The sequence below is a fragment of the Ipomoea triloba genome, chromosome 11 (genome assembly GCF_003576645.1).
Source record: "Ipomoea triloba cultivar NCNSP0323 chromosome 11, ASM357664v1".
NCBI classification, from domain to species: domain Eukaryota; kingdom Viridiplantae; phylum Streptophyta; class Magnoliopsida; order Solanales; family Convolvulaceae; genus Ipomoea; species Ipomoea triloba.
Genome location: NC_044926.1, coordinates 3,585,736 through 3,598,002, shown reverse-complemented (window position 1 = coordinate 3,598,002; position 12,267 = coordinate 3,585,736). Strand labels below are relative to the sequence as shown.

General features: G+C 35.3%; 3 protein-coding genes across 4 annotated transcripts in view; 1 reads left to right on the top strand and 2 right to left on the bottom strand.

The window, feature by feature from the left end:
* The window catches only part of LOC115996713 (protein argonaute 16), a 7,242-nt gene extending 5,526 nt beyond the window's left edge, over positions 1 to 1,716 (top strand). For both annotated transcript variants that reach the window (XM_031236086.1, XM_031236084.1), the window contains exons 19-23: positions 366 to 477; positions 548 to 621; positions 904 to 998; positions 1,079 to 1,110; positions 1,246 to 1,716. In XM_031236086.1, coding sequence (XP_031091946.1) covers positions 366 to 477; positions 548 to 621; positions 904 to 998; positions 1,079 to 1,110; positions 1,246 to 1,406 — 474 coding nt within the window. In that variant the 3' untranslated portion in view covers positions 1,407 to 1,716. The remainder of the gene's footprint in view (positions 1 to 365; positions 478 to 547; positions 622 to 903; positions 999 to 1,078; positions 1,111 to 1,245) is intronic.
* A 17-nt stretch (positions 1,717 to 1,733) lies between these two features.
* Positions 1,734 to 2,859, bottom strand: LOC115996714 (ethylene-responsive transcription factor 3-like). Its single transcript, XM_031236087.1, has one exon. The coding sequence runs from the start codon at positions 2,654 to 2,656 to the stop codon at positions 2,015 to 2,017; it is 642 nt and encodes a 213-aa protein (XP_031091947.1). The 5' UTR covers positions 2,657 to 2,859; the 3' UTR covers positions 1,734 to 2,014.
* Positions 2,860 to 3,530: 671 nt separating this feature from the next.
* Positions 3,531 to 7,321, bottom strand: LOC115996237 (laccase-7-like). The gene is made up of 6 exons (XM_031235391.1): positions 7,179 to 7,321; positions 6,672 to 6,823; positions 6,298 to 6,542; positions 5,515 to 5,643; positions 4,467 to 5,420; positions 3,531 to 3,862 (listed from the first exon to the last, which is right to left on the bottom strand). The coding sequence occupies exons 1-6, from the start codon at positions 7,269 to 7,271 to the stop codon at positions 3,732 to 3,734; spliced, it is 1,704 nt and encodes a 567-aa protein (XP_031091251.1). The 5' UTR covers positions 7,272 to 7,321; the 3' UTR covers positions 3,531 to 3,731.
* Between the last annotated feature and the right edge of the window lie 4,946 nt (positions 7,322 to 12,267).

Here is a 12,267-nt window from a genome sequence, read left to right as displayed (position 1 = left end):
TTTTTTTTTTTTTTTTTTTTTTTTTTTCCCCTCCTGCCAAAGTACTGTTTCTCCTGCATATGTTATCAATGGCATTACATGGTGAAGTCTGGAAACGTTAGAATTTTGTTTTAGCATCATAAACAACTTTAAATTAGATTTTGTTTGGTTGAATTATCTTCCCTCTCCTAAACAAGCAAAGACTTAGCCTTGGATTTTGACCCAATAGTTTTGCACCAATCTTACTGCTGGAATGCTGGGAGTGCAAGCTGTTGTTCTGTTTTCTAAGTGAAACTCTTGTTAGCCTCTCTGCAAGCAGGTGCTTTCTAGTATAATCTCATAGCACTAATCTTGATATGGGGAATGCCAAACCTTTTCACCTACAGGCCTACCAGCATCTAGGTGAGGTTAAAGTTCCCAAATTTACTGTTATTGTGGTCCAGAAGAAACACCACACAAGGCTATTTCAAGCTGGTGCCCCAGAAAATGTCCCAGCAGGTATGTACGTCTTACTATCATGCTACTTTCTAATTGATTCTGTCTGTGCTGAGGTTTGCTCTCTCCTCAGGTACAGTTGTCGACACAAAAGTAGTGCATCCAAGAAGCTATGACTTTTACATGTGTGCTCATGCAGGGATGATTGTAAGTTTTAGCAGTGTTTTCAAAATTATAACTAGGGGTTTACTAGTTAATAGGATTGGTTCCACTATGCTTGGCTTGCTTGCAGTAATTTTTCTGAATCGTGAGCATGTGAGGGTGTTGGTATTCGTTTTCTTCTTTTGACAGTGCAATCAGTTCTAGAATAGGCATACACATCAATAAATGCTAGAATTGTATTTGTATGGAATTTATATCCTCTTTCATTCAAAATTGTATATTCAAATTTCCTTAGTGAAGCTGAAAATCTATATTTGTTTCAAATAGGGTACTACTCGACCTGCCCATTACCATGTCTTGTGTGATGAAATTGGCTTCTCTCCTGATGACTTGCAAAACCTAGTACATTCACTATCATACGTGTAAGCCTTCTAACTAGCAAACCTTTTTTCCCAACCTGTACACTACTCATTGACTATCATTCTCTGCCTCAAATTTTCAGGAGTCAAAGGGGCTCTGCAGCCGTCTCAATAGGTATGTTAACTTGCCCTCAACTACTAGTCTACTTTTAGGCAAATTATTGCAATGCTTGGCTCTGTGACATCAATTCATCTATAGAATCAGAAAAAAAACAAAGGTCCTCTTCATCTCACTGCTTTGCTTGTGCAGTTGCACCTGTCTATTACGCCCACTTGGCCGCTCGCCAGGTAGGACAGTTTGTCAAGTTTGAGGATCCCTCCGAAACTTCTTCTGAACAGAAGTGCATCACTACAGTCCCGGAGCTGCCCAGGTTGCACGAGGAGGTCGATAACTCCATGTTTTTCTGCTGAAATTGACAATAACATTGTGTTTGTTGTTCTGTTGATGAAGCTGTAGATACCCGTGCAAGATTATAGCATCCGGAAGGGTAACAAAGTGTTTTTGCCCGCGGCATGTAGTCATAGGAAAGTAAATTTAATGTGCTATATAGTATGAGTAGATAGATTTAAGGTCTAACTTCTGACAATCCATTTCTACATGAAATCATGAATGGACCAGAATCTTCTGTTATTGGCTAGTTTTGCTCCTACTTAGCCTGTGATACCTCAGAACTGATTGTGTAATGCCATTTTGAAAGCAATCTATTTATGGTTATTGGGATGGATAATGCAGGGAAGGGATGATAAGATTGTTTGTACATAGAAATGCTAAAGAAGATACAGGTAGAATACAGATACTTAGATACAATCTTTGTTCAATACAGATTGTATCAATCATAGGTCCAAGCTCCAGTACTAATCTACAGCTAGATCAAAATCTAAACAACTCAGTGGTAAATGAAAAATAAAAAGAGATGAAAGTAGAAACTTTGGGAAGAGGAAAATGAGAATAATATCATTTTTCATCATCATCATCAAGAATGTAAGATAAATTAGGGATAGCATCACCGTCGATAGAATCAAAGGTGCAGGGCGGTGACCTTTAACTCGTCGGCGACGAATTCGTCCAAAGGAGGAGGAGGCAGGTTGAGATCGAAGGAGAGGGGCTGTTTGGGGAAGAATGACGACGTGGTTTGATCCTGATCGTCCACCACGGATGATGACGAATCGCAATCGCTGTGGCAATCGTCTGGTAGCGGAGGAACCGGAACCTTAGGACGCGGCGGCGGCGGCGGTTGTTTATTACGATCGGAGGGCGGGCGAGGTCCGCTAGAGGACTCCACCGTGCTGCTGAGGCTGCTACTGGCCGGCCGAGAATAGGGGAATCGTTGGAAATGATTCTCGCCGGGGAGAGCAACCGGAGGAATAATCGAATGGCTATGGTTATTATTGTTATCGTTATCGCGACGATCGGTGAAGCCGAAATTGGTTTTGGCTTTAGGGCCGTGGAAGGCGCGTGCGGCGGTGTCGTAAGCGTGCGCGGCTTCCTCGGCGGTGTTGAAGGTACCGAGCCAAACCCGGGCTTTCTTCACGGGGTCCCTTATCTCGGCTGCGAATCGCCCCCATGGCCGCTTTCGGACCCCACGGTAGCGAGGCGGATCGGCGGCGATATTGGCAACTGGCTGTTGTATCGGTGTCGCCGGCGTTTTCCGGTGGCGCATGGCCTTCGGGAAAAGAGGTGCGGAGATCTGATACGGGCGGCGGCGGCGGCGTTAGGGATTGATGGATCGCCTGAATTGGGGATTTTCAATCTTCTCGTTGTTGTGGTTCCATGGTTGAAGACCAAGAAGTTGAATCTCTCTTGATCTGTTTTGTCTTTTTGTTTCGCAACGCAATTGTTTATTGATCACAGCAATGGAAGAAACACGCTTCATTTCCTGCCTGGTATAATCTTTTTTTTTTTTTTTTTTTAAATTTATTATTTTCATTTCTCATTATTTCCAATTAATTTATTTTAATTATTTACTCTCTTTTTTTGGGATCAGGTTGTGGATAATGAAATCTGATATAGCTTAATATTTTTATATTTATGACTATCTTTTTTTTTTTTAGCACTACTACTGATCTGTTTATAACTACTTTTTCAACTATTGAACCTCCTATATAAGGGAGCAACTTGTTGCCATTAGATCAAAAGGTTCTTGACATATTTAAGTCTATTTAAAATACTTATAAATTCATGATTTTGTGGTCTAGTGGCATAAGTAGCTCTCTCAATGAAAGGTCATGGATTCAAACCGCACTAAAAGTGGTATTGACACGAATAGATATTGCATTATAATAGCGTATATCTACCATATTGATTGACATACAATATTACATATGTAGTTTGTCTCTATTTATTTTAGGAGCATAACTATTAGCTATTTTGATTTTCTTTGTTAAAGCTAAACTTTTATAATTTAAACTTTTTAGTTGGTGCTATTTCTTTTTATTTTTATTTTAATCTTTATATGAACCCTTTATTTATGCATTTATATTATTAATAAAATTGAGTTTGGTTTGCAACTAAAAGAAATATAGATACAGAGGAACTAAAACAAATCATTATTCATTACACTTGCAACATGTATAACTAAAACAATTTAAAAGTACAACATTCATGGAACATAGCCTAAAATAATAGCCAAACAAATAGGGAAATTTGTAAAATAATAAATGGCTTTGCAAAAAAAAAATAATTCATTTTGGTATTGTGTATTAAATTTTTGTGTTGGAAGGCTGATGTTGAGCAAGCTAGCACTTGGGTAGATCCAGCGGTGGAGGAGGCAAGGTGGTTGATGGCGTCGGCCCATTCTCCACTTCTATGGCCGTTGCTAGACCCCATGGTAAGTGTACATCCAAATGACAATGCATTAACCATACACCTGCACCCATTCCAAACTATTTTAAATTTTATGTAACTAATAAATATAAAAATAAATAAATATAAAGAGTTACAAGGTTAATGTTTTTGTGTTAGTAGTAAATTTTTTGTTGGGATATAGATAGAAAATTATTGTTTTTGCTTATTTATGTTGTTTATGTCGGAAAGTAAATAAGTTTATGTTTCTTATCTTCTGGTAACAAGTTTTTATCATAGCTACCAATGGTTAAATAATTTTTTTTTTTAAAGATTTCTAATTACTGGATAGTTAAAAATTAATTAAGAGATATGAAGCCTATTAAACATTTTAATGATTTTAATGAGTGGTTGATGTTATTAACAACTTTTGACATGTGATCCATGCTAACACCAAGTACTTTTCAAATTCCAAAATGGTAAAAAAGACATTTTTCAACTACAAATCCTAAGTTTATAATGATTTTTTGGTGATTGGAAATCAAGAATTTTTATTTTTAGTGAGAACCCACTTACTGATTTTTTTAGTTTAAATCAATCAGTTATTAATAACTTAAATTGATTTCTAATAAATTAGAGATTACTCCGTATTGACTGTGATTTTCCTTCTTTACTAAAAGAGAAATTACCAGGGTTATTTGCGCGGAATCTGACGACGGCCCACCCACCGACGGGGACAGCAATGGTGTTGCGCTCTTGAGGGTTGACGAGATTGAACATTTTCCGGTCAACGGAGGGGTTATAGTTCCCAAATCCTTGAGCCAAAACGTAGAAATTGAAGCCATGCAAGTGAATGGGGTGATTCTCGATGGCAACTAAGGCGGTGTTCTGAAACACCATCTCAACCGTAGCATTGTACTTCACTTTCTTAACCTTAGTCGACTTCGTAGTCATGATCAACGCCGACGCATTCAACCTCTGAGTGGAGTTCGTGTAATCGAACCTCACCGGCGGCCGATTGGGGAAATCGGCGGTATAGATCCCGTCGACGTCGAAGAAAAACGCCTCTAACATCGAGAGCTTCGTCGGCAACTGAAACGACGCGTTGTTCATACTCGCCGCTAATCGCTGCCCGTTCGGCCCGCCGCAAGTCCCGGGTCGGTCACACGCCACTAACCCTAACCCGACTGTGATCAACATCCGCTCGTCCACGTGGCGCGGGGGAGACGACCAAAACGGGCCGCTCACGAGCCCCGTCAGGTTACTATAAAATCTGTGAGCCGTCGGCGTGTCGTTGAAGGCGGGGAGTGCCGGCATCGCCGGCGGCGACGAGATTGCGCCGTCGTACTCGACGATTCCGGTGGTGGTGGTGTTATCGAACGGCACATTGGGCGCGCTAGCGTAAGCATTGGCCGCCATGTAGTATCGACCGGGGGACTGATCGGCGGTGAGGAGAACGTCGGTGGTCTGTCCCGGAGCTACGACGACGACGTCGGTGACGTATGGATCAGTATAAGAAGCGTCCACCGCCACCACTTTCATGGTGTGGCCGGCGATCTTGAAGAACAGTTGGTTATTGAGCGCAGCGTTGATAATACGGAGAAGGTACGTTTTCCCCTGTTTCACCTTCAACTTGTACGTATCTAAAAAAAAAATAAAAATTAATAAAATTGAATCTTCAAAAAAATTGAGCTGAATAATGAATATTCATATTATTAGGAGCGTGAATAGTCTTACGATTAGCAGAGCAATTGTAGATATCTCCGGGGCGGCCATTAATGGTGTAAGCGTCAGAGTTTCTAGGAGCGCTGCCGTTAGCCAGGGCTTGGTTCTCCACGTCAACGACGTTGGCGTTCCACCATTCTCCTACAGTAATTAATTCACAATATTCAATGGTTTTTCTTGGGAAAGTAGTTATAGTAGTCTTTCGAGGCACGGGAGAATGTCACTTGTGGGAATCAAAGCCAGGCTTTTCCAAAATTCTTCCCCACAAAGAAAATTCACTTACTGCTTGAGCTACCTATTGGATTAGAGTTTTTGTTACTTTTAGTAACTTTTGATTTTTCAAACTTTTCATCTTTTGAATAATAAATTTGATGAAATCTCACATAATTTTGTCCATGACTCACGTGGGATCAAAGTTTACAGCCAAATATTCAACTTTCTACATAAGTATATTATGTGACAAACAATTTTTGTTTTTAAACTTTGATTACTTGCAAGTCATGTGACCAAATTTGTTGTATTTCACTAGATTTCTCATTAAAAATATCAATTTTTTGATAAATCAAAACTCATACACTATGTAATAACAATTTTCATAATTGTGCACTAATACTAGAAATGACACCAAACTAGTGGGTTCAAAAGCGACAATAATTCCTCCCATATGACAATAAACATTGCGTGACAAATTATGGTTAATTGATCGAAATTAATTATAAACCTTACGGGTTATAATTAAAGAACAAGAATTAAATATAAATATTATGTAACGAGTTGTAATTGATTAATAAATACCTAGGAGGATTGGAACTTCTCTATAAGGTTTGGGAAATGGGTATGAGTGGCCTTCTCGAGGTCGGATAATGAGTGCTCCATGAACAGTGGCCCGAAGCCACGAAACATGAGCATGCCACCAAAGAGTTCCTTCTTGTCTAGTTATCTTAAACTTGTAGGTATAGCTATGACCGGGTCGAATCGGACACTGGGTCACAAATTCGGGCCCATCTGACCAACCACTCAAGATCTGAAACACCCCATGCCTGCAAATTAAAAAATCCACATTTCAATATCACATGGCAATATGACATGCATATTCTATTCCACGATAACGACAGTTGTTGAAGTTTTTAACTATAAATTAATCTTTAAAAACAAATATTTAATCTCACCAATGGATAGTGAGATTGTATGGCGATTCGTTGAAGACAGTGACGACAAGAGTGTCGCCTTCTCTCACTCGAAGCGTCGGGCCGGGCAGGCTGCCGTTCACCGCCGTGATCACCTGTCTCCGGCATAGCCTAGTCACGGTAAGGTTCTTCACCTGCAACAACATAAATACATATATACAATACATTATGTTTATTATATTTCAACCATAATAATACCAGCCTATTGATCTTCTTGACTTAATTTGAGCAGTACAATTATAGATAATCTAAACTGGTTTATTTCCTTTGACCTTTTGCTGGCTAGGGCCACAAGAGAGAGTTTATTTAGTGCACATTTTCAAATAGTGATTGCAATTTTTTTTTATTCAAAAAAGTAAAATAAGTAAAGTAACTCTTTCTATTTTTGATAGAAACATCATAGTAGACGATACCAAAGAATTTAGAGCACACACATATATATGGAAAGTATTAAGTGTATACTATAGGTTATATGTTGCCTATACGTACATGAAACGTATGTTCTACAACTGCAGCAGAGGCCAAGAAAGAGGCGAGCAGAAGAGCCACCGTGCATGCAAACAACAAAACTTGTGTCTTCATTTTGCTTTGCTTTCTATACTTAAACTCAACAATCTTACTTTTTCTCACCTATACATACACACATATATATAGATCAACAATAGAGGCTATACAACTCAAGAAGAAGTTAAGACGGCAAAAATTGAACCCTAATAATAATAATAATAATACTCTTGTGTATTGATGATTACCTATGCTTGCATGCATATATGTGCAGAATTAACTCCAAATGGCGTGCATATATATAGGGGTTATAAGGTCAGCATATTGTGCAGCTGGAATGGAAGACCAAACATTTTTCCGACGTTGCGTGGATCGGAGGACTAGCAAGGTTTAAAATAATTAAGGAGTATTATTAAGATTTGAAAATGTCAGTTTATTAGCTGAGTTCGTTATCGGACAGTTTGGGTTGGCCATCTGCAAATTTCCCAGTTCTCGTTGACATAGATACATAGATTTATATATATAGTGTGATCCATCCTATGGTGTATATATAATAGGCAAACAACTCCGGCCAGTTCACACTTATTCAATGAAAAATTGAAAATAGAGAATGGATTATATATGCATGGTGGTTTTCGGTCCCCAATAAAAATGTTGTTTAATTAATTTTCTCCTCTTAAATTTGATAATTAAGTACTTAAGTTTAAGTTGTTGACGAATTAAATTGGTTGACTGATTACTAGATAAAAAGAAATCTATTTAGGGACAACCCAGTTAAATTGATTAAGCGATTTGTTTGGTAATCACAAGTACGGTTTTACGTTTGACTCATAGTGGCAATTGTTATATCATGGATTAGGGTTCATATTGCATTGTAAATCCCCATACAAAAATTATGTACCTACAGTATAGAAACTGTCAACTACAGATACATAATCTGAAGGTTATTTTTAGATTAGAGTCTACAATGCAAAGTAGACTCTGGTCCATGGTATAATTTGCTCATAGTGGGAGTGGTCTATTGGCCTGCTTGGTTTGAGTCGATCAACTATGGGCTAGGCAACCTAGACTGATTTATCTCATTGTGGTCCTTTGCTAATTAGAGTTACAAGGCAGGATTTACGCGGTGTACACCCTCAAATAGTGACCTTGAGTTTTCTCTCATCACAAAACAAAAACAAAAAATAAATTAAAGTTATTCAAAAAGATTCAATATAATAAGTTATTGTCACACCCATATATATGTGAATGGTTAGGTTCATTCAAAAGTAATTAAAGAATTGTATATCATTAAGTTGGAAGAAATTCACGCCATCTATCACATCTTCACTATATGGGTAAATATCCAGGGTATATGTATATATGTATATGTATAATTATTGATTTCCAGGTTAGGGTATTTGACTGAATCTTATTAAGTAGTTGAATTGTGTTGCTTGAGTTTTTAGTCTGTTAAATTTTTCCAAGGGAGTAGGTATTTAACTAGCTTGAATTTTCATTAGTAGTTGAAGTTTATCTGTTCAAATGTCATCTGATCTCAAATCCATTAATATAATATCAAATGAATAATTGGTAATTCGATATATAGTGCCATTAATAACCGTATGTGTTTTTGTTTTTTTTACTAAAAATATGTATTACTAATTGTGTATAGATTCACTACAATTAAACCAATAAAATTAAAAACGCATAAGCTCTAGCCTATTTGATAGTGATGAGATGCATCATCATAAACTTTGTGTGGGATTTATTCTTACACATTTTACAACTATCAAGTATTCACTTATTGTGGTTTGCAGACTATTACACAAAAATGAAATTTATTTTGTACATATATACTCTCAAGTAATGATTACAGATTTTCATCGTCATCGCCAAAAAAAAAAAAATTACTCCCTTTAGAAATTTTATAGTATATTATGACATCACATAATGTTTAAAATATATATATAATTGTAGTTGTACGTATTATGACAAAAATATAGTAGAATTTAGGTATATTACGACACCATATGTCATGTTTTAAGAAAATAAAAGATTCATTACCTAAACATGTTGTACTTTTCCTTCATTTTCGGATTGAATGTCAAATTAAGGTGAAATTAAGTAAACAAAAAGCAATTCATTCGGGACACGGATTCTCATGTTGATTCTTCTTGTATTTGATTTTCTTTCGTACCATCTTATATTCGTCATTTGATTCATTATTAATATAAGCTGATATGTTTTATTTCAAAAAAAAAAAGAAAAAAAAAAAGGCAATCATACGTGTAGTGTTTGAACGTTCAAGGCAATGTATTTTACCTATGAGATATAAATTAAATGACTCCGTTTTTTTTCTACTTAATTAGCGGTTCCAAATTTGTGCATTAGAAATGCAATTATAGTTTATGAAAAAGTGTTTTGTCACTTTTGAAGTATTACTCGGTATGGACATGATTAGTCTGGATATATGATCATCATAATTGATTAACCGGAAAAAATCATGATTACAAAAAAAACAATAAACAATAAGTGTTTTATTTGGATACAAGCAACACTATAAAAGTGGCCAAAAACATATTTATACATAGTCATGAGTTTGATTCTTACTAACGTCTTAATATAAGTGTTTCATCTTCTTATTTGAGTTTATTGTACGCTTTTAAACAGTGATGGTATATTTCTTCCGTTACTATATAATATATATAGTCATTTTAAAGGATAAAGATTTTGATGAAAATTTTTGTCTTTGGTCGCATGATGCTTTTAAATAAATAAAAAGAAAAGTCGGCAAAATGTTGGGCAATCTAGCCAATACTTATAATGGATTATCTTCAATTTATCATGAAACGTGTGATTGCATATATCCATGTTTGTTTCTTTGGTTTAGGTAAAAATATAGAAGTTCCCAACATGTTGAATCCTTTTACGATCTTGGAACTAAGATCACAATTTCATAAACTAGAAAAAGTAAGCCTTATTGGGAAATAATTTTTGTCTAAATTAATATATTATACTTAAACAAGTAAATTACTAAATAAAAAAAAAAAAAAAAAAAATAAATTACTAGCTGCACGTTTCTGTTCAAGGAAAAAGTAAAATTAGTTGGTATAATACTAATCAACCCTATATACAAGTATAAAGGCAACCAATGAAATTTGGCCAATTGTGTGAAAATTTGATCTGTTACGAGGAATTTTAATCCTTGTAGATTCGGTCATCGTAAGCAGTTATCTTTACAAATTAAATGACTTGCCTTAATTCCCAAGCAAACTGTTACCAACTTGGCAACTTTTATTTATATGTTTTGACTTGTTTATTATGAATTCAGAGTAATAACAAAGAAATTTTACGGTTTCAATATATTCTCGTGTCGTGTAATATTAAATGAAAATGATGAGAAACTAGTTGATCGATTCAAATTAATAATATCAATAGATATGTCACATACATTTGTTTGAACTTAAATTAAACTTTGTAAGTATTAATTAATTGTTTAATCAACTCGATTAGAGTTGCTCCAATTATATAAAGGTACTGGTACTGATGATACTAGCTAATATTAATTGTACCCAGTATAACTTGCTACACATACCATCACATATGCAGCTTAGTTGGTCACGATGGTGAAATTTAAAAAGAAAGATCAATAATTGAGTTTCAGCAGCGGCAATGTGTGAGTTACTAAGAGATTTATATTCTCACAGATGCTCTGTCGGGAAACACTAATGCAGCAAGATATTTTAAAACAATTTTTTTTTTTGAAGAATATATTTTAAAACATTTTCAATAATACTAATATATCTGCTGTTTTTGGTAAATCGTCTACCAAACGCTTAACGAACAAAGCAACCCAAAGAACTTGTGTTAAACAATTACTTTGGGACTTCTAGATGAGTCATTAAGAGATATGGTTAGACGTAGTACGTCATTTAGATATATTTTACTTATAAAAAGACATTTCGTCTTATTTTTTTTTTCACTTAACAATTCAATTCAAAAAGAGAAATTAAAATCGAAAAGCTCATGCTAGATTAAAAGTACACATAAAATATTAAAATAAATAATATATTAAAAGACACATAAATTGAGATATCTAAATCCCGCTCTCTCTCTCTTTTCTAATGAGAGAAACTCGTAACTATTATCCAAAAGTGTACAAGGCAACTCCGTTCCAATGTATGTAATTACCTATAAATCACACAACAAAGGTAAATCACGTTAAGAAGACTATGTACAACGGAATCAACCAAGAAACTAAAGTATTGACAATATAATCTAACTCGCGATAGTTTAATTTGATATGAGAATCATGTTTCACACACTAATTCACCCTTTTTAAAAAGTGAACATGCTTCTTACGGTGGTTGCTCAAAAGCCTGATTACCCAATGCTAGCAAAACGTGCCAAGCTATCTTCCAATTCACACAACGGTACATGATCATAAGTAATAAATATTTTATTCAAAATTTAGTATTAAATGTACATTTTAACCTGATTCGAATCAACCCGTCTTACAAATCCAGACGATCTCACACAAATGTAACCCTTCACGCAAATATGTTTCAGGCTTTCAGCGAGTAAATCTAGACCCTCCAAAAGTATGACTCAATATAACTTAACAAATGTGACTACAATATACTTATACGAAAGGATTTCTTTTCTTTGTATTTTAATAAATAACTACAACAAGAAAGTCAATCGTAACATCATATTTATTTCAATTCACTAGAAATTCCCATATTTTTACTGGATAAGGAACCTTGGGAGCAAGTCAATTTCATACGTGGCAACCTTTTTAAGTATCAAACAAGGTATAATTACTTTTACCTAAAGCCATTGAAATTTCTAACACTTTCACATTTGCTGTATGCAATGGCTGCATTGATCGACGACCCTATCAATATGCAAGCAGAGTAGCTTACACGATTTATTGAACTTCTATTTGACGTTTTTAATTAATTTTATTGAAAAAAAAATCAATGAACCTTGTTATAATTACATTTAATATTTTTAAAGTTAGTATTTGATATCAAAGGTTAACACAATAGTATAATTTTAGACTTTTTTTTTACTTGATCCTAAAAATAAA